The sequence below is a fragment of the Corvus cornix genome, chromosome 1 (assembly GCF_000738735.6).
Source record: "Corvus cornix cornix isolate S_Up_H32 chromosome 1, ASM73873v5, whole genome shotgun sequence".
In the NCBI taxonomy this organism is placed as follows: Eukaryota; Metazoa; Chordata; class Aves; order Passeriformes; family Corvidae; genus Corvus; species Corvus cornix.
The window spans coordinates 942326-968989 of NC_046332.1; the positions used below are offsets into that span (position 1 = coordinate 942326).

Below are 26664 nucleotides of genomic sequence, written 5' to 3' on the forward strand. Positions count from 1 at the left end.
TTCCGTGAATTAACTGCTCCATCAGATCTCCCCCAGCACAAGCGGAAGGTTGCCAGCATCACTGACCGACAGAGACAAAGAGGAGGGCAGAGCATCACTGACCATGAGAAACTCAGAGCAGGGTGGCTTTGCCGGCTCTGTCTCCTCTTTCATCCCTGCTCTCCTCCGCTCCCGCTTCCCAGCTGGGTGGGAGGGGGCTCCGCAGCGACAATGGCAGTGTACTCGTTCCTTCTCCCTCCCCACGGGGTGGGGAAGGCCGGTCGGGCAGTGACAGTCCCATGGACTCGGCCTGCAGCCGATGGGCGCCCGGGTCGCCTCCTCGCTCCCGGCGGGGGAGCATTCGGGGGATGCAGGCGGCGGGATGGGGGGAGCTCGGCCGGAACCCCGCGCGCCGGGGGGATAAGATGGAGAAGCGGGCGGTGAAAGAAGCGGGGAGGGAGCGGAACGGAGCCGCCGGAGCGGCGGTGGCCATCGCGCCTTTCCGACACGGCGGCGAGAAGGACTCGGACGTGCTCGCGAAGGGAGGTGGGGGAAAGCAACACAAAAGCTGCTCCCGGGCAGCAGTGAAGCAGAGCCACATGCAGAGCGAGTGGCGGCCGCGCCCGGGAGCGCCGGGTTAATTCCCGGGAGAGGGATGCGCTGCAGCCCCGCGCTGGGATGCCGGGGGGAACAGCCGGGTGTGCAAACCCCCAGGCTGTCGGGTCTGGATTGCAGCTGCTCCCGCCGCGTGCGAGCGGATTAAATTACCGCAAATTCAAACTGAATGGAGCCGTTCCCCCTCCGTCCGCCGGTCCCTCCTCCCCCTGCCCCGCTGCCGGCGTGAGGCTGGAGCGGGGAGGAGGAACGGGAGGAGGCGCCGGCTCCAAGGAGGGGCGGCAGCCCGGGGCACCTCGGCTCGCCCCAGTGCCGGCCCCCGCCCGCCCCGCTCCGCCCCGCGGCCCCTCTGCTGCAGCCGCCGCTCCGCTCCCCGCAGCAACTTCGGTGACCGCCCCGGAGGCAGCGGCCGGAGCAGGAGCAGGGGCAAGGAGAGCCGGGCATGCCGGCGGCGGCGGGCGATGGGCTCCTGGGCGAGCCGGCGGCCGTGGCGGCGGGCGGGGAGGCGCGGCGGGCGGCGGCGGACGGCGGCTCCTTCCTGGCCGCCTGGCTCAGCGCCGCCGCGCCCCGGGAGCGGCTCCGCGACTTCCAGCACACCAAGAGGGTCGGCAACTACCTGATCGGCAGGAAGCTGGGAGAGGGCTCCTTCGCCAAGGTCCGCGAGGGGCTGCATGTGCTCACCGGAGAGAAGGTACCGCGCCCGCCGGGAGCCCCCCGGGGGCACCACGGCGGGAAAACGGGGGGCTGGCTGGTGTGCGGGGTGTGCTGAGCCCCCCGGAGGACGGAGGAGCCCTCCCGGAGGCTGAGCCCCCCGGCAGGATGGAGAAGTCCTCCCAGAGGATGAGTTCCCCGTGAGGATGGAGAAGTCCTCCCGGAGGATGAGTTCCCCGTGAGGATGGAGGAGCCCGCTCGGCGCCGTCCCCAACTTCCGCGGCTCCGCCGGGCGCTTCCCCCGCGCCCGCCGAGCTTTCCGCGGCTGCAGTCTCGCCTTCCTCTTGCAATACTTCGGCTGCCTTGACCTGTCTCTTTTTTCCTTTAATTTTAAATTTTCTTTTCATATTTCCCCCCGCCCCCCCCCCCCGCCTCGTTTGCTTGCTTACTTTTTCGTGAGAAAAGTGGGGTTTTTGGTGGGGCTTGTGTTGCTGGGCAGCCGTCGCTGTGTGCAGTGTAGTCGCGACATATCACGCGTGGGTACACACAGGTACTTGTCGCGCACCAGGCGATGGGAGATGCCGAGGGAAGGGGGCACAGTCCGGCCGTCTCAAGTTGTTGGTACAACGCACGGCAAATGTCTTTGCTGGTGGAGGTGCACCCCGGATGGTTCTTCCCCAAGGTGCTGGTTGGAAAAGTCCGTGCAGGGTCTCTGCTTTTTGGTTTTTATCCAGAGCCCTTCAGTGGAGGCTCTTACCCATCCGTTAGGACAGGTCACAGCGTTATAAAGAGCAGCGGGGGCTTGGCTGGGCAGTAAATCGAGCAGGGACGAGCCCCCCAGAGCCCCCGACAAAGAGTTGTGCTGCTCTTGTTTATCCACACAACTTCTAAGTGCTGTGAGGGGGAGCTGGGGTTGTTTATCGCTGAGAAAAGGAGGCTCAGAGGGCACCTTGTGGCTCTGCACAACTCCCTGGCAGGAGGGGACAGCCGCGCAGGTTGGGCTCTGCTCCCAGGGAACAGGGACAGGAGGAGAGGGAACGGCCTCAGGCTGGGCCAGGGGAGGCTCAGGCTGGACATCAGCAGGAATTTCTCCATGGAAAGGGTTGTTAAGCATTGGCAGGGGCTGCCCAGGGAGGTTTGGAGTCCCCATCCCTGGAGGCATCCAAGGAAGGACTGGAGGTGGCACTCAGTGCTCTGAGCTGGGGACAAGGTGGGATCGGTCACAGCTCGGACTCGGTGATCTCTGAGGTCTTTTCCAGCCTAAATGACTCCGGGATTCTGTGAGCTATCGGACTTCTGCCTGTCTTGTATCTTAGCAGAGCGTTCCCTCCCCGAAGCAGGATGCTGGGTTGTTGCTGAAGCCTCCCTGGAGCCGTGGGGCTGTGTGCGGTGTAATTCCCTCCAGCTCCAGCAGCACTGCAAACGTGCCGCTGTTGATGATTGCATTCTTGCACTCTCGGGTAGTTATTTTTTCATTCCAGTAAATTTGTCACGGAGTGAAATTTAATATAGGACTCTGAGAATCTCATCATGTGAAAAATGATAAGGTTAGTGGATATTATCATATAGGAATGCAAAAGAATAAATAAATGTTGCTCTCCTCTGTTACCAAGCGTGTGCTTCTCCTTGGTAACAGAAACATCCAATGATCCTCCAGTTGATAAAAGGCACATGCACACACACGTCCTCCCCACCTCCACATTTTGGGTTTGCTACATTTATCTCAGTCTGTTAAGAGGGGAAAAAAATAAAAAAGATCCACCACACACCCCTATGTCTCAGCTCCCAGGTCTGCTGCTTGATTCGGGTTTTTTTCTCCCTCAGTGTCTTGAACAACACACACTGTGACAAAGTGACAAGCAGAAACTGAGCAAGTCACGCTTCCTTCCTGCCAAGGTGCCGTGTCCATCTTTGAGGACAGACAGGGTGATCTCAGAGCTCTGTCTGACCTGATCCTGTGCCGTGGCACCAGAGGAAGCTCTCGCTGGCAGTGGGTGAAGGATCAGTCACATACTTTCAAACTGACTAATCAAAGGTCCACCTTCCCAGAAACCCACTTCTTTAGTTCCAGCTATTTGTGCATAAGCAGTTTGAGTTAATGGGTAGGAGGTAAGAGTTATTAATGATTTGTTTCAGGTGAGGTCCTCTCTGAGTGAGGTTCCTTCCTCTCACCCCAGGGGTGAATGCTTTCTATCCCAGGCGTGACCCCACGTGAGGGTTTCACCCCAGGTCGGAGCTGATGGAAACTCAGCTCTCCTGGGCACGTTCCTGTGCCGAGCTCTGGCGTGGCCCCCAGCCAGAGGCAGCTGAGATGTGCCCAAGCCGGCTGTGCCTCGCAGCTCTGCCCGCATGGAGCCCACCACAGGCGACGGAGCTCCGCCTGGGATAGCAGGGAGAGAAGGGAAACATCTGCTTACCCGAGCTCCTTCCTTTCGGAGCACAGGGCTGTGTCAGCGGGGAGGCTGAGACTGGCAAGGGTGGGAATGGGATCAGGAAGAGAAGTGCCTGGCGGCCAGAGAGCAGGGATTTGTTGGCAGCAGGTCATGGGAGGAGGCTCTGTGGGGAGAGATCGTTGCTCTTGGCTGTGGACATCAGCCATTTCTTAAGCACTTCCACCATAGCATCCTGCCATGACCGGCTGCCAACAAGTCCCTGCTCTCTGGCCGCCAGGCACTTCTCTTCCTGATCCCATTCCCACCTTGCTCCTCCCGAGGCCAGAAGGGAAGGTTGCTCCTTAAGGGCCCGATGCTGTCCCCACTTCCATGCCCCGAGGCAGCAGCTGGCTGTGTAGAGTGTCCCAGTTTTTCACTTGCAGAGGAAAAGTTGATCTGCAAGAGTGAGCACTTCGTGTGCTCACAAGGGGAGTCCAGTGCAGCAGAGTGGGGAAACACGGCCGTCTCCTGTGGATCACTGGGATCACTGCATTTTTCTAAGCGGATGTTTTACAAGCCTGTTATTCTGGGATTAGTGCCTCTGTGTGTTGAAAGCAAAAAACCCCAATTGACATCTGATTTTTGTCTGTAAAGCCGCTGTTGAGCCGAGGGCATTGCCTAAATTTGATGAAATTGCCCTAAGCAGAGTCTTCCTCCTGCTGTCTGGGAGCTGTTCTGGCCGAGCCCGGGCCCCTTACGGTCACTGAAATGTCAGACTTCAGTAGCGGGGGCCCAAACAGGTTTTGATTTGCAGCAGACTTTAGCAACTCCAGAGGAGTTAATGCACATTATTGTCTCAGAAAATTGTGTGTTTGGGAATGAAATCCGTGGATTAATGAGCCCCCAGCCAGGCTTGGATCCATTGCCCTGACACAAGGCATTGTACACAGTCGAGGCGATGCCAAGCGGGTGCCAAAAATCTGCCATTACCTCACCCTGACATTACTGGAATCTGGCAAGGTCTTCAAGAGGGATGGGATGGCACATTCCATGGGCCAGACACTGGTTCCTTTAGCAGGGCAGCTGATGGGTGGTGCACTCGGCGTGACCTGTGTGGGATGGGACTCGGCAGCTCCTACGAGCTCGGGAGGGTGAGCTGAGGTGAGATTTTTAAACCTTCCCTACCCAGGTTTTCATCAGTGGGCTTTAACCCACACCTCTTGCGGTGCTGCTTGTGGTTTGTGCTGCCATAGTGCCACGCATGTTATTATTTTCTGGGCTTGGAAAACCCTTGGTGGGGCCTGATGCAATTAAGTGCATTTTAGCTGAGCGCAGGAGAATGTTGAACGGATTATTCTTTCCATGGCTTTTGAATGAAATATCGCAGCCTGTAATCTGACATTTTGGGGTAAAAGGCTGATTTGTCAGCTCGACTCGGGCAGTCTTTATTGCTAATCCTAAGGAAACATAGCTCCTCTATGAAGAGCAAGCCAAGTTAGCTTTAAATTGTGGCTCTGGAGCCCTGCTGAGTGAGCTGTATTTGGGTGACTTTGGGAGCCTGTGCAAAACATACTCTTGGATTGTTCCAAGTCAATTGCTGGGTGATGGGGATCAGGGAAAGCAGATATCTCTCCTTTATAAAGAGAGATATTTTTATTTTAAAAAGGTATATTTTTATAAAAATATACTTACTTTTTGCATTCTTGTGGAGCTGAGAGTACGTTGCCATCACTGTGGTGGGGTGATTTGAGGCTCTGTTAGCACACTCTGTGTTATCTATTCCGTTATCTGCTGCAGGCCCCAGCGAAATGTCCCAATAACTCTGTACAGCATTGTGGAGTGACAACACATTGACAATATATCGAGCCAAAGTCCCTGTAAACAAACCTGATCCAAGATTATATTTAACTGCTTTTTGGTGTAATCTTTGGCACCACAAAAAAAAAAGTCACCAAGGCAAATTGACTCATTTGATTTCTCATCCACGGAAAGCTTTGTTTATCATTTTCTTTAGTGCTATTGTTGAGCTGGAACAAGGTACGTTTTTAGTTACACTTAGTCAAGAGGCTTTCTGCAACAGTGGGAAGCAGTGGCTAAAAATACAATTTACCAGTTTTTCTATGGAGGCAAAGCAATTAATATTAAAGGTGGCCTTTTCAAAGAAGAGTTCATGTTCAGAATGCATTTCTTTGTTAAAAAGGTAGAGAAAAAAAAGGCATATTTGAGCCCCCCCGGAGGTGGAGGGGTGGGTGAGCAGGCAGAGCAGCCTCCCTGTAGAGACCTGGAAATGCCTCTTTGTGTCACAGAGTTAAATTTTGCCGTGAGTAAATTCACTCTTTCCCTACGTCTTTCACCACAGGCTTCAGGGAATGGAGACTTGGTGGCTTTTGGGGGTGTTGGCAGGTGAGGATCTTGCCCTGTTGATGCCCCGGGTGGCCGTTTCCTCCCTGGTGACATTGCTGCTGGGAAATTCAACACTGGGGGGTACTGTCATCCTTGTCTGTATTTCAAGATCCAGCATTTCTCAGGCAGTAGCACTGGTTTAAAACCTGGGGAATTTGGTACATGCCCATGTACACTTCTAGGATCTTTGCCTCTGTCTTTACCCTTTCTGAGTTTTGGGGGCCTTGAGGGTGTGTGTGGTGTCACTTTCAAACCATCCTGCCAACCAAATGGGTCAGCAGGTTGCCTCACTGCAGACAGAAGTTGAATTGCTAAGGTGTTCACAGGTCTTTCCGTTCAACCTTTTCCTTTTTCCTCCCTCCCAGGTATTGTGAGGTTGCAGGTAAAACTGTGACACCTTCATTGTTTTCAGGGGCTCAGAGGGTAAAGCTGCAGGATTTTAATTTGAAATTTGATCTGGTGGGGTTTTTTTCTTCCCCCAGTGATACTTGCATATCAGTTTCCTGGATGCATTTGCTCTCTCACTTACATTTAATTAGTAGTTTTATCTTTACCTGTTTCTCTACATATTTTCAAATTTTATCTCTATCCAAAAAAGAAAAAAAAAAGCTTATTTTGGAAAGCACTGACTGCCAATCCACAGGGTGGCTTTTTCCCAGGATGCTGTTCCACTTTATTAAACAGCTGCCAACTGTTGCACCTGGATGATGTGCCACTCTTAATTACATGCACTGAGGAAACAAAACGAGGGTGTTTCTGCAGCCTGGATTTTGACATTTTCTTGCTTCTAGGTGTTTGCTTTCGCAGCTTTGACACTGTTCTGTTCACAGGGGTTTGTGTCTGTGTGTGCAGATCCAGAATTTGTGCTAAAGCCACTCCACACACACTTCTGTTAACATGCAACACTCCAGGAAATGTTTTGGAGAACAGTGTTGTGGTTGCAGTGGCAGCACTGAGGACTTGGCTGGGAGCAGGACCAGGCTGCTGTGTCAGTGTAGTGTTCCCTGATAGGTGTTATGGAGCTTGCAAGAGTTTTTAGCAGAAGGCAGAGTGAAGCCAAACTGCCGATGTGCTCCCAGCTGCTCAGACTGTTTCACCTGGAAGATAACCAGGTGAAAATTGGTTATGAAGCCACACTCTTCCCTCTCTCTCTTTCCTGTGTTGCACACTGGGTGTGAGCAGGAATGGGCTTGGATAGGCGGGGAGCCTGTTCATTAATGCACAGTCTGACTTCAGAAAGACTGCCTTAATATTTTTCAGCTGTAGCTTGCAACTTGTTCTGCAATGAGCTGAATTGATGCGCATGTGGCAGTTCCTTATCCTCTTGAGATAATCTGCTTTCAAGTTTGCGTTCAGCAGTTTTAAGGATGCCTCATGTCAGCAATGTGCTGCTTTTCCTACAGACTGTTATCCTTTCAGTGGCAGATGCAGGATGGAGGGAAGCCGAGTGTTTTGGGTTGAATTGACACCAGGTGACGCTCACATCTGGATCCGTGTACTTGTTCCTGCAAGTTTTGTAATTTTAACTTGTTTAATGGTATGTAGAGCTGTATGCCCATTTCCAAAGGCATGTGTTATCTCTAAATGTCTTGGCAATTAGAGCACGTCTTGCTTCCTGCATTGTGCAGTGTCTCCTGTGACTCCAGCGACCTGCAGGATGCTGCTGCAGCTTCTTGCATTTCAGCAGATGCAGCTCTTTGTCCCTCTGCCCTCAGGAGTTTTGTTTGCCTGCAGTTGGGAAAAGGGAGGTTATTAATGAGAACCACTTGCTCTTCACAAGGATACAACCCTGGCAGGAAAGCAGTCGTGACAAACCTTGTGGTGACTGAATTGTGACAGTCTGCCTGGACCCCAAGCTGTTGTGTCGTCTGAGCAGTGGCACGGAAATGAGCTGAGGGTTTACAGCTGACTGTGCTGCTCTTCAAGGTTATGGAGAGGCATCAAAGCTGTCCAAAGACAATAAGTGGGGAGATACCAGCCAGGAGACGAATTAGGTGGATTGCAGTGCTGGTGCTCACCTGGCAGTGTGGGATACAAGTGCACCGGAGCAAACTGGCTGGACTCAGGCCATGCTGGTGCTGCTCTGCTTGCCCCACTTTGGTTCCTTCAGCTCCTGATTGGCTGAGCTGTTATTTTCAGATGAGTTGAAGAGCAGAAAACCCAAAGCTCCCTCTCCCATGAGCTCAGTGAAACAGCTCATGCTGTGTTTCACTGCGGGGTTGTCTGGTGGCCGATCTCCTGCAGGAGATGAACTCAGTGTTGAGAGCGGTTTGGTGGGCTGGAGGTTGTGCTATGAGGGGAACTGGGCTGGCTTTTCTGGAGCAGGAGAGAAGCCACTCTGGGGCCCACCTAGTACAGAGGCACCCCTCCGCGAGCTGGCTCAGTGAACCCCTGCCACACCTGTGTGCTGATCTGTGCTCAGAGTCAGTGCTAGCAGAGAGCAGGGTCAGACCTTATCCTCATGGAAAGTTTGGCCTGGGAGGAGTCACCGTGGTCCCCCAGGGAAAACTCCTGCGAAAAATTAACAGAATCTGCTGCTGTCCTGACCAAAGTCTCCTTTTCTGTCAGTGTTTGCTCTGCTCTGGTCCTGCTGAGCTCTGGGTTCAACACCTTTGGTGCTATACCCACAGTGCTTCTCATTTGCCATGTGAGATCAGAGGCACTGGGAGGAAAGCCATTGCAACAAAGAGAACTAAAAAAAGGCAAGTTATATAAAATAAAGTTCCTTTGCTCTCTGTCTGTTGTGGAAGATTGTCATGGAAACATTTTTTTCAGAGAATAAATTTATTTTCTGTGAATAATGTCCACGGAGCTGAGGGAGAGAGCGTATTATTTATATATAAAATCTTTATTGGAGACACCTTTTTCCTGGCTCCTGGCAGTTGTAAATGTTTTATCTGCTGTGTTTTAAACCACTACAAAGGAGGGTATTACCTGGGCCTCGAAAGCAGTGGCTCACGGGGATTGGGTTGTTGGTTTTTCTCTTCCTTAAAGCCAGAGAGCTGTATTGGTATTAAATCAGGGGCACTTAGCCTTCCATGAGTTCTGCATAAGATCACTAAAATGTGAAACAGGGGCTATTTAATGGGAAACATATCCCACAACCAGGAAAATGGGAAGCCGCGTTGGCTGCTGGGTGTCTCCTGCAGGGATCGGTGCTGGAGGAATGTCATTGGTATCACTGCTCTGCTTCTACTTCCCCGCTCGTAACCTGAGACCTTCATCCATCTCTCTGTGCCAGGGGAAGCTCTCAGCGTTAGGAGGGTGAGTTATGGTTTATCAGGAACAGCTGGGTGGGATGTGGGACACGCTGGCAGCTGAAGCATTGTCTGTGCTCTCCCATGTCCCTTCTCTTGTCCTGCCAGCCTGCTGGGGACACGTCTGGGTGCAGGGAACCTCCTCTTCCCAGCACTCATCGCCCTGGGTGCCCCTGGGAGTGGCTGGGAGCAGCCACCAACTTCCAGTGATGTGGAGTGAGGACCTCGTTGGTCCAAAGGGGTTTTCCATCTGCACATCGGGCTCCCCGTGTGCTTCGCTGAGGAAAGTCTTCCCTGATAGCTGCTCATTCCTTCAGTTTAGGGTTTTCCTCCAGTGTTTTGTCATGTCAGTCTTACTTTAGGAATGGGGGTCAAAAAGCCCTTTTCTGAAAAACAGGGAGATTTTGGAAAGTGATACTTGATGGATGTTTTGCATTTTGTCAGTGGCAAGGCAAGGCAAACCCGTCTGTCCCAGGCGCTCGGAGACAAGATTGTTCTTTGCAGGAAATGTCTCCGGCCTGGAGGCTGGTTTTGACAAGCTCTGTAAGGATTTCTTTTGGAACCTTTTAGTGCATCCTCGTGTATGTCTCTGTCTGGCTTTCTGCCACCACTACTTTCATCAGTCTCTGCATAATCTCTCTTGACTTGTGTAGATATCCTTAGAGGCCAGGGAGGTAAAAATGTGCTGCTCTCCCTCACGGATGCAGTTACGGCTGCCCCATTAATGAGCTGACCAAGAGAGCGCTGGAAGGTTGCTGGAATTGATTTCTTTCTGCCAAAGGCAAGACAGATCCCTGCCGTGACCCACTAAAGATAAGCCATAAACCAAGTTCCTTCCCATGGATGAGGCTGTTCTGTGTTCCAGCTTCCCAGGCAGTCTCTGACCCTGTGGCACCTGTGTCTGGTACAAATGCTGCTGCTTTGGACATGTAGAACCAAGGAAAAATGTATTTTATGGGGGTTTCTTTTCCGAGTGGTTGGGTAGGGGCATTGTGGCACCCCAGTTGCCTCCAAACCATCTCCTGCTGGTCCCTGAGCTGTAAAGGTCTGTCTGTTCCAGGTGCCAGGGACGCTGACAGGTCAGGATGTGTCTGTCTGTCCCTGTTTGAGCAGGGAGTGACACAGATGGTGAGACGGAAAGGGCAGCTGGCTCTGTGGAAACAGCAGAGCAGAAGTCCGGGGAAGGATAACCACAGTTGCCTGTGGAACATGGCACAAAGTTCCCCATAAGTATGATGTGAGGTAACAGACGTGTTGAAGACAAATAGCCTGAGTTTGCCCAATTTACCTTTTGGGCTGTTCATTTCAATTTTATTAAAGAGCTTTCTGTTATCAGAAATCTTTCCCTCAAGTAGGTGCTTGCAGAAAATCATTGAGTCAGTGCTTAGCATTCTCTTAATTAAATATTTTGAGCTTCACTCTGTTGCTACGACAAACAGTTGTTGGACCTCAGACTGTTCTGAAGCTCTTTTCAGAACTCTTTCCAAAGCTTCAACATGATTTTTTAATTACTGGCACCAGAACTGGATACAGCAACCTAATAATAGTCCCCAGTGCCTTGGACAGGTGTAATTAATACCTTTTCTTACTTTAACAAATACATCCTGCTTATGCTTTTAGGGATTATGTTTAAGTTGGCTGTGGCATCAAGAGGCCTTACGATCATTTGCTTATCTAAAGTCCTCCTGAATACCTCTCTACACTGCTGGCTTCTGTCATGTTTGGGCTGTAGGGAATGGTGGGATGTTCTTTTTTTTCCCCTGGCCGTTGGATTCTTTCCCTTCAGGCTACCAGGAATCTGAAGTACATGAGTGAATGTACTCGGAGCTACTTTCTTGTCTGGAAGAGTTGATGTTTCTTCAGGGGCTGATTTCAAGTTTTCCAGGCCGTGTCTAGTCTGCCAGCAGAGCCAGTGGCCTGCTGCCTGCTGAGACATTTATCCTGGACTCCTCTACAGCAGCTGGGCTTGTGTATTGCTACACCCCAAACTCTTGCGCTGTTAGAGTCAGAAGAAAAGAAAATACCTTAACAGCAGTGACTCCTCCCTACCTTTTCTGATTGCCGATTTTTTCTACAACTAGAGCAAATACCGAAATACCCTTTTCTTTAGTGCTTTATTTCTTAAGATACTGGAACTTGCTGTATAAAAAACCCCATTCCTTTACTGCACTGTAAAATTTGCGAAGTTGGAACAGTTAGAGGAAAGAATAAACTCTACCCAGAGAATGAAGTTGGCATTTTCTAATCCTTGGATTTGGTTGTGATGAACGACTTGTTCTGTGCCTGGCTGGTTGATTGCCCAAAATGAGATGCCCTTGAAGGGGTTGATTTTGGGACTGTGCTGACAGTTGTGCAGGCTTCAGAGTTAGGTCTGTTTAATATGATTTGAATTGGCCACCCAAAATCACCAGCTGGTTTTGAAAACGGAGCTCAGATTTTTGCGGTGAGAACAGTGGTAAATACAAAGCAAGCTGCAAGTGAAGCCAGACAGCTATCACTGGAAATAAGGGAGGAAAGAAACGGAATTTATTGCCGCCTTGGGCACAGCAAAAAGAAAGAAGCTGGATATGGACTTGCAGTACTGATGGCTGCAAAATATCTCCGTGGTCTGGCTCTTTGTCTCATTCTCCTGGCTAAGCTTAAACTAGACAGTAAAGGTTTGTGATTTGGGTGCAGAAGTCCAAGTCTCCAGCCTTCCCTTTGCCTGTGCCCTGAGCTGCAGCTCTGAGCTGCATTGGCATAGTCAGGATGCTCCAGGATGGTGCTGGGAGTGAGTGCTGCTGCCTGGATTGGCACCATCTCCAGCAGGTCTGCCGGAAGTAGACTCTGAAAGAAAAAAAAAGAAGAGGGAAAAAAAGAGGAAAAAGACAGGGGGTTGTCCCTCCGACAGCTAAATAGTCCCTCCGATAGCTGAAGTTGCTTCTCTTGTTCTCTGTTGGTCTCCTGGCCAAATCCCACAGTTCTTGCTGGATTCTTTTTCAAACCAGTTTCCTCTCAATTCAGCCGAAGCTCCCTTTGGCAGCAGCCAGCAGGAATTGCCTCTCTCTTAGACTGAGGATTTGCAGAGGGAAACAATCCAAGCGGTCGGGTAAGTGGGGAAAGCTCTTCAAAAGTCCTCAAAATGTCACAGCCTGATTTTGCAAGGTCATGTGCCATCCTCTGTTCTCTGCAAAGTTAAACACGTTAGAACATTATTTGCCGAGCTGGGGCCACTGCAGTGGAAGTGTTCCTGTAGTTGTTACTGCAGGCATCTGACGTGGGCATTGTTCAGGACCTCTTGACTTGGGCCCCTCAAACAGGCCCTTAAGAGAACCTGTTTGCTGGCAGCCACGAGGGCTTGCTGCCTCTCTGAGGTGTGTTCCTGTGCCAAGAGACAGCCTGTTGTCTTGGATCTCCCCTCCTGCCCCAGTATTATTCTGGGTTTGTGTTCAGCTTTGTGCTGGCACCCAAGACGTGGTTCCCAGCAGCACTGCACTGCAGGCACACTGTGACTTGAATTTCGTAGGGAGGCACAGCAGAAACTGAAAAGTGTGAGTTTTCAAAGCAGACTTCCAGCACCGAGGAGAACTTTGGGAGGGTCAACTCCAAGAAAAACGCTGTCTTGGCAAGACTGAGTGAAGCAGCACTGCTGCAGAGCATCCCGGCCATGAGGTAAACTGACCTCTGGCCAAGCAAATGTCTACAGAAGCACAACTTCCTGAGCTGGGATTTCCCCAATTGTCACTGGCAGAAGGAGAGAGGATGACTTGGACTTCTGCTCACTGAGCACCTGGAGGTTCCTCCTGCCTGGAGCAGCAGAACCTTGTTGGGTTGTTGGCAGGTCTGGGAAGCTGCCCAACAGGAGCTGGTGCCTCCTGTGTGGACACACGGACGGGGCATTCCTAGGATGAGTGTGACCCTCTTCCCTGCTTCATGGCAATTCCATACTGCTTACAAAGGGGATGCAAAATGTGTCTTCTCTGGTGGCAGCAGCTCTGGCTCCCAGATTTCTCCAGGCAATGTTTGGTCCTTTAAGCTGTTCCTTCTCAGGTTTATTTTTTTCCTCAGGGCCTTGCTGTGACTGTTTTTGTGCAGTTTGGTGCCAGTCAGCTTCACCCTCCCCCGCCTCTCTCTCTCTGAGATTCACAAGCCCTCCTAAAGCAGGAGCTGGCACCAGTCCCCCGTGCCCGTGTGTGTGGGACACGTGCTGGTGTTTGGGTGAGGACACGTGCCCGTGGTGGAGTTTCAGCTGCTTGGTTCTGCAGGCAGCATCACCCTCTGCTCCAAGGAGAGAGGTGCTCACCCTGCCCTCACCTGCACTCGTGTGCTTTAGCCCAGCCTGGACTATTTTAGTGCGGCGACGGAGAGAAGCAGCAATTGCTCATATGATGTGTCACACCATAAACTTCAGGAAAGTAATTCATTCCAACAGTGTAATTCTAGGACTTGGGAACCAAAAATACGGGCTATTACTCATCTTTGTATCTCATAACACAGAATAACCTAAACCAGTTATCTATTTACACAGCAGAGGTTTAGCCAAAAGCAGAGTCTTGAATGTCAAGAGCCACTGTTGCTACATATTGAGAGTAATTACTTGCTTTATCATTTATTTTTTTATTTCTGTGCCAATATTGGCCAGGAACTCAAGTCAGGAGGTAGGCATGATGCAGAAACAAAGAGCCCCTACTTGAAGCTTGGGAGAGCAAAGCTGAGTAATTGGCATGTCTTGAGTAGGCTGTGAAAGCTCGAATGTGTTTGTTTTATGATTACCCAACATCTACAGTATTTTCTCTACTGAATGCTTTTTCCTTCTGCTTGAATGAAATTTCCAGGTGCATGCACACATATCTACGCTGCACAGGAGGCTCTGTGTGTTAAATCTGTCTGGGCACATTTGGTCTTCACTTGCCTTGGTCTACCTCTGGATGAACTCAGAATCAGGGATATTTAGCTAAGTCAGCCCTGGGGTAGCTCCATGCAGAGTTTGATCCCTAGAACAGGGTATTGCTGGAACAAATCTGCTGTTTCCACCTTGGTCAGCTCTGTCAGCTGTGCAGGGGGATCTCTTGGACCTGAAGGAAGGGGTCCTGAAGGGGGAAAGGTCGCTCAGAGCTGGGGTGAATCCCAACCCTGCTTTGCTTGTCTGCTGGGATTGGTGGAGTGCCTGACCAGGTATCTGTCAAAATTAAGGGGAAAGTTTGTCCTTAAGGCATAGAAAGCTAATTCTTGGTGATGATGGAGAAGTCCTTAAGTAGTCACGTGGTTGGCTCTGGGTTCAGGGGGTTGCTCCACCTCCAGAGCTGAGCTAAGGCACGTGTAATGTGCTTTTTTTTTTGTCAATGAGTTGGGGGTGACTTACCAGTATGAATAATAGACTGCTGCTCTGTACTGTTACCACTCCATGTTTTGTACCCTGCAGCTGTGGAAAATACCAGCTTTTAAATTTTTTTTAACTCTTGCACAGATTGCATTGTGCTGCCAGCGTACAGTGCGGTGTGTCATGTTTCTGTAACCTGTGAGTTTGTTTGTTCTCACCAGAGTAAATCCTGTGGTTTGCTGTCTAAATAATCTGTGCAAGCCTCTGTGCTCAGTTCTATCTTGTTGGATGAAAGAATGTACTAATTTAAGTCCCTTTCCTTGGTGAATCACCTGAGGCTTTCAGAAATGGCAAAATTAAGCTGATTTACCTGTTGTTTTATCTGATGACTAAATGTTGTCTCTTTAATGTGAGTAGTCAGGAATGTAGCCCCCAGGTGTTTATGGTTCTGATGCCGCTCTGAGTTCACCCAGCAGCTCTCGTGTGTGGTGTTCAGCCTTACCTCTTTATCGGGGCTATGTCATCAGAATGATCTTTCCTTAGCAGACACACATTCAGCCAATAACACACTCAGCAATACTGTGTCCTGGCTCTTAGCACACACTAGGAAGCCCCAATTCCTGCAGTTTTACCCTTCAATTCCAAGGCATTCGTGTCAAAGGGTAGGTGCAGATGACCAGGAAGCCTGAACGTTTCCAGGGATCCAGGGGCAGCCACAGCTGCTCTGGGCACCCTGTGCCAGGGCCTCGCGACCCTCACAGCCAGGCATTCCTTCCCAATATCCCATCTAGCCCTGCCTTCTGGCAGTGGGAAGTCATTCCGCTTGTCCTTGTCCCAAGTCCCTCTCCAGCTCTCACAAGAGAGAAAAAGCAGAAAAAAGAAATGTGCCAGGAGAGTGGTACCAAAATGATTTTGTTTTTCATAGTGTGTTTTTATCCTGTTTAATCATGCAAAGCCAACGCTTGACTATAGTTTAAGAAAATTGTCACGGAGGGATATCATCTCCAGTTGTGTATTCAAAGCCGGGAAAAGCCAAAAGCGACACTTCAAAGTTGTAAACACCAGTCTGGAGGCTTTCTGAGTGAACAGCTGCAATAAATGCCCAGTGTTAAGCGTGTCAAGTGTTTGTGGATGGTTAGTGGGATCATCTCCTCTCCTTTGTTACTGGTTTCCCTGCAATAATTTTTGACTGTCGTTGAACAAGGAAATAAAGGATGGACGAGTCAGGGGGGTCGGAAGAACTCTCTGACCTGTGCAGCTGTGCCTGAAGCCATGGTGTGCCAGCTGAGAGGGACATCCTTTTGACTCCTTTTTTTTTTAATGGTTGTTTCTACAAGGTTAGAGCAACAAATCATCGATGTGACAGCTAACAGCCCCCTCTCCTGTTTTCTCCTTAGGTGGCAGTGAAAGTAATTGACAAGAAAAGAGCCAAGAAGGACACCTATGTCACCAAGAATCTGCGGCGGGAAGGGCAGATCCAGCAAATGATCCGCCACCCCAATATTGCCCAGCTGCTGGATATACTGGAAACTGAGAACAGCTACTACCTGGTCATGGAGCTGTGCCCTGGCGGCAACTTGATGCACAAGATCTACGAGAAGAAAAGGCTCGAGGAGCACGAAGCCCGCAAATACATCCGGCAGCTCATCCTGGCAGTGGAGCACCTTCACCGGGCAGGAGTCGTGCACAGGTAATTTGGGAAAGCCTCTCTGGTGGGAAAGTTTAGATCAGATCCTCGAAGTGGCATTTATTTGTACTGTAAGGAGATTTCCTTATAACAACATGTTCCTGAGAGCTTTCTGGCTGCTCTTCATGGTGTCGTTTGGATGCTCTTATCTTGGGCATTAGGAACTGCCTGCAGAAAGCGCTTAAGCAGCTTCAGGTGAGCACTCAGGAGCTGTGCTGACTCCATGGCCAGGGACTGGACTCAATGACCCCTTCCAACCCAGGATATTCTGTGGTTCTGTGTCCATAAAGCCTGTGCAGTCCAGAAGTAGGGCCCTTTCCCTGCAAGCACTGTTTTGCCTCTCCGAAGCTCTGCACCAACACAAGCTAATGAATCCTTTCTCTATTTCTTTGACAAGGTGGTTGTGCCTGTTGCTTCACTGGTGGAAGTATGGCAGTGTGGGGAGAGGAGCTCATTTGCCCAAAGCCTCGCAGTGCCAGGGCTGGGCAAAGGCTCAGTGGGACCACTGAAATCCCTGGCTTCTGCTTCCCTGCTCTTTGCATTTGTTGCATCACCTCAGCAGGGCCTCACAGGATGGAGAGAGCCAGAGCTGCTGCGATGCATCACTTTGTTTCTTTGGGACCTTCATCCCCAGAATCACAGGATATGCTGAGTTGGAAGGGCCCCACAGGGATCATCCAGCCCAACTCCTGGCCCTGCACAGGACACACCAAAAATCCCACCCTGTGCCTGAGAGCGTTGTCCAAACGCTCCTTGAGCTCTGTGTATGAGCAGGATGTGCATCTCCTGGCAGGAGGATGCTGTGGAGTTAGGAGTTCACTTGGGCTTTAGGGAAATAGGACAAGCTCAGCAGAGAGAAGCCTGATGAACAAGGAGTAGCTGCCTCTGCCTGAAGCCCCTGAGCAGCAAGTGGGAGATCTGGAAGAGTGCAGGTGGAGGTGTCACATGTGACTGCCTGTCCCTGTACCTTTCTCTGCTTCTGTGCTCTTGGCTGCTATGGAGACAGGAGGATGGTGGGCTGGCTGGACCTTTGGAGCCAGCATCTCTCCTCTCCTGTTCTTAGGTGTATTTATAGGGCGTTGTGCTAAGAAGGAGGCTCTGCTTTCTAAATTTGGGCCAGCTGGTGTTAAGTCTGGACTCCCACACAGTTCCCGTATGATGCTGAGCAAGTTGTGTAGGCCCCATCCTCTTGGGTTCTGTGGGCACGCTGTAGGAGTCAGACATCTGAATGCTTTTGAGGATCTGGGTCTGCATCTCCTTGGCTTCACTGACTGTGCAGAAGGTGGGGAGCTGCCCACAGCCAGCTCCTGCAGCTGTGCCCAGCTGTGTGCTGAGCTGCCCACCACTGTGCGGCGTGGGTGCATCTGGCTCGGTGGAACTCCATGTGCTCTGTGAAAGCTGCTTTTTTTGTCTTGGATCTCTGTGTGTTCCCTGTGATCCATTAGGGATAACTGCTATGTGCACAGGCCACCTCTGGTCTTACCTCAAGCTACATTTCAGGTACCACTGTAATATAAATATCTGAGCAGCCAGCAGGTTCTCTATCAGCCTCAAAACTGCTGATCTCTTTAAATTATTAACCCCACAGTTTTGAGGCAAGGACAAGGAAGAAGTTCACTTACTGCTGTCAGGGATCAGTTGATACCCAGTATTTAGCGAGAGAGAGAGAGATGAAGGAAATAAATCAAGTTTCTGAGATGGGCAGAGGAAAACAAGGCAGGAACAGATGAACATGTTTAGCTTTTAACAGCAGGATTGGGTCAGCAGCAGCAATTCCTGTCCCTGAAAAATTCACCCTCTGCACAGTGGCCAAGGCACTTACAGGGGGCTGGTAGGCTTGGCTTTGATTGCCTTCTTTTTCAGAGAGGATTCAAACCCACGTTTTTGACAAAAATAGCTTGTTCCCTAAGCACAAGCTGGAATCAACAGGCTGTTATGGTGAGAAGAGGGCAAGGCTCTGGGGCCCAGGGAGAGCCTGAGTTCCCATGTGGATCCTGCAGGTTTGGCTCTCACCCCTTCCCTCTCTGCTGCCTCTGTGAGCTTAGCACAGCTCCAGAGGCTGTGGGAGGAGGCAGCAGCCCTGAGAACAGTGACAGTGCTGGGCTTCCTCTGGCAGCTGAGCTCTGTCTGTCCAGCCCTGTGGTATTGAATTAATCCCTACCCCAAAGGCAGCCTCCTCCATCCACCCTGTTTCTCGGATCACTCTGCAGCACTGAGCTGCTTCTTGGGAGGCTTCCCCACGGTGAATGAGCAGGACTAATTCTGCTTAAAATGATAGAACTTGACAGAATCACAGGCAGCATATCTGCAAGTATTTTCTCTGGCTTAACCCGTTCAATGTGTTGCCTTCTTCTGCAAGCCAAGTGTGTAGAGCAGTGTAGAGATGCAGGAAAAGCCCTGGTAGTGTGATCTGGTTTTATTCTCCTGGCTCTCTCTGAGCAAGAGAGGGAGAGAAATTAACAATTACCTCAGGAGTTGTCCTTCAGCATCTTGGGCCTCTGACTGTGGCAGCTCTAAAAACAGGCTACTCAATCAGCTACTGAGGGAGGAAAAAAATAGTGCAGGAGTCTGATTCATTCTCTGCCTGGCTGCAATGGCAGTGTTCTGTTGTTGTTGTTATTTTTAAAGCAGGTAAAAATACCAGCATTTTCATGTGCGTGGTGATGCGGGGGCGTTCGAGTTTGCCACGTGTGGAAGAAACTGCAGCATCCTTGACCAGAAAAGGGGCTGCTGTTTGTCTCTCCAAATGCTTCCCATGGAACGGGGCAGGGCCCTGAAAAGCTTTTTATTGGCTTTTCTATTGCAAAAGAAAACCGTAGGTTTTGTCTGCATTATTTGGGGAATAATGTCTATGGCTTACCCTGTTCGGCTTGGGATGAAAAACCCCAGATGGAATAAAGTTGCGTGAAATTTGCTGATGTTATTTGATGAGTATTACTCAGGAAGCTGCATGGCTTACTATCCAGACTTGGCATGGCAGAAAAGCACTCAGAGCACTGGTCTTTGGGCAAGAGCAGGGACCCAGAATTCAGTGGAAATGCTTTTGTTAAGAGGCACTGATGTGTGAACAGCCTAAAATTGAAGCACTTCAAGAAACCTCATTTTTATTTAGAGATGTAAAAACACCTCCAAACTCATGTTTGACTGTATAGATGTATTTTAAAATTCCAACTTTGTCATCTGCTCAGATGGATGAAGTCTGCAAGTTCCAGAGTGCAGAAGCTGCATCTTTGCTGAGGGGTGCCCAGGGTTCAAAACTCCTCGGCTGCTCGCTGAAAACAAAATGCCACTCTTCTATATATAATTTCATGTTATCATTTGGGTTTCTTTCCCTCTATCAGGAGAGCTGTTTGGCTGCTGCTAAAAATATACTTGTAACAAGCTCAGCTGTGAATCAGGTAGGAATATTTATCTTTTCCTCTGACAGAGGAAAACAGAACCAAATGGCAGGATCTGGTGGAGCTTTCTCTTGGCAGAGGGTGTTTACACAGGCCTTCATGCTGTCAAAAAGCAGCATGAGCAATGAGCCCTCTGGGAGCATAAGGACAGCAGGGAAAATGAAGTGAAAGCCTTGGTGCTTGCCACTGCATCCCACAGGAAATTCTCAACAACCCTTTTAAAGTCATTTTTACAAAATTCAGTCCCATTCAATGCAATTACTGTCAGGTTGTCAAAGAAAGGAATTGAATAGTGTATTGGTAGCAGAGATGGCTTGCTGTATTCCCCTTTTTCGGCCCTCATGGCAGCAGATTCCTGCCTTTCACTGCCATTTGGTGACTAGAAGCAGGTCAGGAGTTTGAAAGAGATGAAAAACCCCTGTGGTTTTGGGCAGAGTTAGGTGATGCCACACGATCCAGTTGCTTGGAGTGCCACAGGATTCCTCATTTGGTACCTGCTGTTTGACATGTTGGCTTTGATAACTTCCAGCCTATTAATTTTAAGTGCCAGTAGTCTGGCTGCTGCTGCAATATTTATGACAGATCCTGCTCTACAGAACAAACTCTCCTTTTGAAGTGCAGAGCTGCTTTGTCTTTCCATGTTATTTCAGATTTCGGAATTACCTTTGGGCATTCTCTCTTGGAGTGCTCTGGTGTAAACAAACTAAACTTCATTTTAGTGAAGACAATGGACTGGATTCCTCTTTGACAGAGGCAGCCACATGGAATCCAGTGACATTGTTACTGACAGAAGAATTGGGCTCAATAAAATTTTGCTATCAAAGCCTTTGAGATGAATACTGATACATAAGTGTGGTGATGAACCCAAGTCTCTGCAACCTGTCCAGCTCTTGCACAAGGCATGAAAGTGGCCTTGAGGGTTGATAGTTAAGGAGTGATTTTCTGTGGTGCTGTTGTGATTAAAAATAAGATTCAGGAGAGAGCAGCCAACAACTGCTGCTGTGCAGCTGCTTGCTGGAGAAACCTTCTTTCTCATCCTTCCTCCCCCAGACAAGAAATAAAGTGTGAAATGCAAAACTTGCCTTTTGCAGCCTGCTGCCTGCCCTGGCATGGAATAAACTGCTCTGGGAGCAGCTGATGGGGTCACTCGCTCCAGGGATCCACTTGTGTTCCTCACTGCAGGCACTGGCTGCAGTTGGGGTTTCCAGAGTGGTCCAAAGAGATAAATCAGCCCCATCAACAGCAGAACAAACTCCCAAAGAAACTTAGCCCATAAAGATGGAGTATTTTCAGATCCAGGGAATGCCAACTGTGTGCTGCCAGCTCCATGAGCTGAGAAGACATAAATATCTGCTGGTTCTCCACACTGTGGGAATGCAGCTTGGCCTTCCTTGCGTGCCTTCATTATTCCTAGATGTGACTGACTTGTCCCATAGTTAGAGACTCTCAGCATCAGGGAACTGATCCCTTAGGCAAAGGTAGCACTTCTTGTTCCTTTTGCATTTAGTGCCTGAGGGTATTTTTAAGTTTTTCCAGCAATGAAAGCTGAGAATTTACTTATGGGGGAAAACCCATAAATAATCCTTTAGTTGTGTTTTTTTGAGGAGCTGTGACAGTGAAGGAACAAGATCAGATTTACTTCAGGGAGGGAAACTGAAAGTGTCCAGAGTCCGTGCTTTGTTGCAGTGGAAAAAGAAACACCATTGCCCCCAAGAATGTTTGGAGGCCTGAATTTCATGCTCTGTATGATAAAGGGTTTGGAAAATAAAAGGCAAGTAAGACACTCAGTGAAAGCTGGTGAATAGTCTGGACCACAAGTTTTGGAGCAAACTCAGGTAAGTCTCTTTTTGTGAAAGATAATTAAAGTTTGTACTGGACAGAACTGACCTAGTGAAGCATTTAGGATGTTCATGGAAATGGGTCCTAGAGCAGGTATGCAGTTGGGTTGTACCACCACAAAGAGAAATGTGGGAAAGCCTGTTGTCCTGGCTCCTGGTATTGCTCCAAAAATCAGTGCTTTCCTGTTGGGGTGGACCATTAGATCAGTTAGCACTCACTGGCAAATCTGCTGAGAACAGACAGATGGGTAAACAGCTTTAACCAGGTTTGCCTGCACTCTCTACTGAGGCAATATTTACCTTTCTATTTTTTTTTCCTCTGATGGCTTTAAAATGCTCTGTAATATTTACCTTTTGTTCTTTTTTTTTTGTTTTTTCCTTGAATCCTTTAAAATATCTTTTCTGGTGTTCATGGTTAGTCCTCCTGTCATTCATTTGTTGATTGCCTGGATGTCTTTCCCCCTCAACTTACAGCTTGCATCTTTCCCTTTCTTGCCTTTAAAGTCTTGCCTCTTCTTAGCTAATATTTCATATACTCAGAGCTTCCAAATGGTCTTTCTCTTTGCTTTGAGATGCTGTACTGAGCATTGCAGTGCTTCTGTTGATTTTGGTTTAATTGGAGGTTTTAGAAGTGGTGGGGGCTTTCGTTTTGTATTTTTTTTTTATCTTTCCCAGACTGGTTTTTTGGAAGTCTCTCCTGTTAAGTTCCCGGCCCTGATATCTTCCTGGAGACCAATCACAATGTCTGTGAAAACCTCCATCTGCAAGCAATAAAGATGTGAGACATGAGGCACTAAGCCCTTTTTTGGCAGCAGAGGGAAGCAGAAGTGGGTTGATCTGGATCCATCTGGCAGGGCAGGTTGTCCCTGGATCAAGCCCTTTCTCAGCAGCGCTGGTTGCCCTACAAGGGAAATGCCTTTTGGAGGACATGCAATAACCCCCTGGGATAACCCCTGAGGATACTGCCAGAGGAGGGAATATAACCACAGAGTCATAGAGGGGTTGGGGTTGGAAGGGACCTTAAAGCTCATCCAGTCCCACCCCTGCCATGGGCAGGGACACTTTGCACTGTCCCAGGCTGCTCCAAGCCCCAATGTCCAGCCTGGCCTTGGGCACTGCCAGGGATCCAGGGGCAGCCACAGCTGCTCTGGGCTCCCTGTGCCAGGGCCTCACCACCCTCACAGGCAGGAATTCCTTCCCAATATCCTATCTAAGCCTATTCTCTGTCAGTTTGAAGCCATTCCCCCTCTGGACTGGCTCCAGCAGTTCCACGTCCCTCTGCTGTTGGTCCTCAGGGCTGGAGGCAGATCTGCAGGTGGGGTCTCACCTCAGAGGGGCAGAATCCCCCCTTCACCTGCCCATGCTGCTTTCAATGCCAAAAATCCCTCCTGTGTAGGTCCTTGTGGTCTTACTGATGAGGTGAGGGTCATTCTACCTGCAGGTGCTCTTCTGCCTCAGGTTTATTTGAAACACAGCATGGGCATGAAATGAAATGAGGAGCATTTTAAAAAAGCCTTGGAGTCTTCCTTTCACAGATCCCTCCTTGAGGAAGTACTTCCCTTGGTATGGTTGGTTTACTTGTCTTATTTTATTAAGTCCAATATCTTCATCTGTAATGGAGGCATCTTTCATCACTGCCTTTGCCTTACAAAGGCAAAGTACCACGGATGTCACTGACTTCCCATAGTTAGAGCTGATGGCTTTATTATCCATATTTTTCCAAAGCGTGCTGGGAGAAGCATCACTGCCCCTCTGAGCCGTGGATATCCCAGCATGCTGATTGTTACAAATATTTCCTGTCTGGATGGGGGCAAAAAAATCCTTGTGATGAAGACTTAGCCAACTGCTAGAAGTCATGGACGAGTTGTGTAGCAACCAAAGTGATTTTTTTTCACATTATACTTAATGCTCAGTCTGCACAGCTTGGGGTTTTGGGCTGATTTTCTGTGTGGTGTTGGACAAACCATTTCAATCCTTCAGCCTTGGATTTTACCTCTGGCGTATGGGAATACCAGTGGTGACCATCTCTGCAACGAGTTTGGGTGCTTCACCCTCACAGCAGGCTGATTCTGATCTCTCTTGTAGACAGACAGACATTTTGCTCCTCTGATCTCAGGTTTATCCTTCAGCTGTGGCCTTTGGCTGTGAAGAGTAATGAGAAATAGACCTCCGGTTCCACAAACATACTTAAAATGTTTCCAGTTTGTAAGTTTCCTGTAAACTTCCAGTGCTTAAGAAACATGAAGAGCCTGGTTAATTACAGGATGTACTGACAAGTGCTTGTAATGTCATTTTGTGCCTGAAGAATAGGTGGGAAGCAGTGTGTGAAAGCACTGTTAATTTTGGGCAGGATGCATGGGGCTTTCTGCTTTTGCTGTGGAACTGTGTGTGCTGCTTTCATTATACATTCGATTATATACAAGCCTTGTACATACACTGATGAGAGTGAGGCAAAGCTGCTTCATTATTTTGGAGACTCACTCAAAATATTTTCTTTCTTGCAGAGACTTGAAGATAGAAAATCTGTTGCTAGATGAAGACAACAATATCAAGCTTATTGGTATGAAACCAGTTTGGCAATTCCAGTAATTAAAATTGTTAGTTTTATAAAGAGAGTTTTTGAGGCTTCATAATCCTCCATGTGACGACTGCTAATGTTGCTGCAGAGAGGAGCTGAGAGAGTATAGATAGCAATCAAGCTGTTCCTGACAGCATTTTGTGAAAAAAAGGATCCGAATAATTCAGCTTTAACTGGGTATGGGAATAATCCTACATCTTAAACCCACATCTTTCATATTCAAATCGGGAGCTTGGTGAAAAATTTAAGAATTGACACCACAGAAGTGGTTTATTTTATTATCATGATCGTTTCTTATTTGCTAGGGGCTGGATTCTGCCCCCGTGAGCATATGCTTCCACTGAAGTCAGTGGGAGTTGCACACATTTTTAGCAGCTGGCAAAATGTGGTCCTATATTTATATTTGTTAAATTTGCTTCCAGCACCCAGTACAAAATTGGTTTAGAGGGCCGTTAAAAAATAAAAAAGATCAACGGTAGAGCCTTGATTGTATTTAGGTATCAGTTGTGTGGGGTGCTTGATTCATTCAAGCTGTGCAGGCATTTTGGATTAATCATTGGTGGGTATAGTCTCTCACTGCCTTGCATAACTTCCATTAATGTTAATGTGGGCATTGAAAAGAAAATATTCCTTTCATAAAACAAATGCCAAACATCTGTTTATATTTCTTTCCATGCCTTCACTTTTGCCAACAGCAGTGTCTGTGGTTGCAGACTTAAAAAGTCAGCTGACTTTCCTCAGAAAGTTTCATGGGCTGAAAAGTGGTGAAAACCACTTAACATTCAAACATCCAGGTCAAATGGACACTCACTGTGACGTATAAAGCACATGCATGTCCAAGCAAACAAGGGCAGGATGATTAATGAAATCTGAAATACCCAGGTTCTACTTAGGGAATTCAGGTTTGGAAATGCTACCGGGACTTCCAGTGATTACTCTGTAGCAAATCAACTGCCTGGGAAAATAACAGCAAAGAACTCTGCATTACCTCGGCTGTGGGTCAGGAGGATACTGATCTGTTACCATGAATCATTCATCAGTACTGATGGATACCACCCATTATCCTGATTTAGCAGATAAGTGAGACCAGATGGTTTGCACCAGCGCTCTATGAACATCTGATGGATTTAAAGAACTCACATAACTTCCCTGTTATTGGGTGTTTGATTACACAACACTTTGTGAGCTTCACATCCAAACCAAGGCCTTCCCAGATGATACATGTACAATTAAAACTCATGTGCCAAAGGAAACGACTTCAGGCCTGATCCTGCAGTTCCATTTGCTTTGGCTGCATGGAAAGGTCTCCTTGCAGTGGGTGGTGTGGGAAGCATAGAGAAAAGAGACAGTTTGATCTTCCACAGCCTCAATAAATTGTCCTCAGGTCTGCAGCCTGATGTTTAAGCAAAGCAGATTGCAGGCAGTGTGTATTCTAAAACAAAGCTATTAAATCCCACCACCCAACTGGGGATGTTGCAGCAAAAGAAAGGTTGCAATATTTTATGTAGCCTGTCTTACTAGAAATGATCAGTTGTGTCATCACCTAGTCCTTCCCAGGAAGGTTCTTCAGGAGTGAAGAACGTGTTTGGAGGAATTAAAGTGCTGCTTTTCATGATTGGGAGAAGAGACCTGGAGCTACAAAACCATCTCACGTTACCTGCTGTGGGGTGAGAGCTTGGTCTCTGTGGTTTGTCCAGCAGCAAACACAGGAGTAGCCAATAAAAATTAAAATGTTGGTTTTGTAATAGCTGGGAAAGGAAGAACAAAAGGTGAAATGAAGATTGAAAGTGTGACATTGAAGTCACTGCTTGTTCTTGCATTTTGGTGAGAACTGGATGCCTTGAGCCCCTTGCTTCACCCAGCTGCTCAAGGGCACCTTGGATTTGTTCCTCCTTTTGGCTATGTGACAAGGGGGTTTAGAACCTGCTCTTAGATATTCTTCTTGGCAAAATTCCCTTTGAGAGGACTTACTCTTAGCAGTCTGTTAATCACATTGAAGAACATCAGGATTGGAACTGTCGGAAATAATTCACTCCTCATTATCTACCAGCCCATGCGGTCGGTGTCTGATAAAGACAGCGGGAGAAGCCGCTCACGGACCACGCAAATTTCTTGGCATCCTGCTGGGATGCCCAGCTCTGTGGAGCTCTGCTGGTCCAGCTTGTCCAGGAGCTTGTATTTAACAGCTCTTTCCCTGTTCTGACTGGCAGAGCTCCAGGGATAGCCGTGCATCCATAGCTTGATGTGGATTCCCTGGAGGCGTTGAGGAGGAGTAGAGCAATGTGATGATGCTTCGATAGCACGAGTGGTGGGGGTGGTGGAGCTCCCATGTCAAAATATTTACTTTGGAAAACCAAGGGTGGCCTTTGATCTGAATTCTGTAATTTGCTGGGCTTCTTGAAAGGGAGCCCAAGGCAGAGGCAGGCAGTGGCAGCAAGGTTATCAGTGCTGGTGGTCGCACTGTTCTTATCAAAATCAGCAATGCATCCTTAATAAAAACAATGGAAATCACACTGTGATCACGTTGTGCTGCCACAGTGTTAATAACAATATTCTCATCTCCATGGCTATGGAATCCCTGTCCCCA

General features: G+C 48.9%; 1 protein-coding gene across 2 annotated transcripts in view; it reads left to right on the top strand.

Annotated features, from left to right (window-relative positions):
- Positions 1-620: 620 nt before the first annotated feature.
- HUNK (hormonally up-regulated Neu-associated kinase) overlaps positions 621-26664 on the top strand; it is a 46219-nt gene continuing 20175 nt past the window's right edge. Inside the window, exons 1-3 of one of the 2 annotated variants that reach the window (XM_039554975.1) lie at positions 621-1285; positions 15974-16266; positions 24004-24059. In XM_039554975.1, coding sequence (XP_039410909.1) covers positions 1037-1285; positions 15974-16266; positions 24004-24059 — 598 coding nt within the window. In that variant the 5' untranslated portion in view covers positions 621-1036. The remainder of the gene's footprint in view (positions 1286-15973; positions 16267-24003; positions 24060-26664) is intronic. The other variant, XM_039554980.1, reaches the window with a different exon arrangement.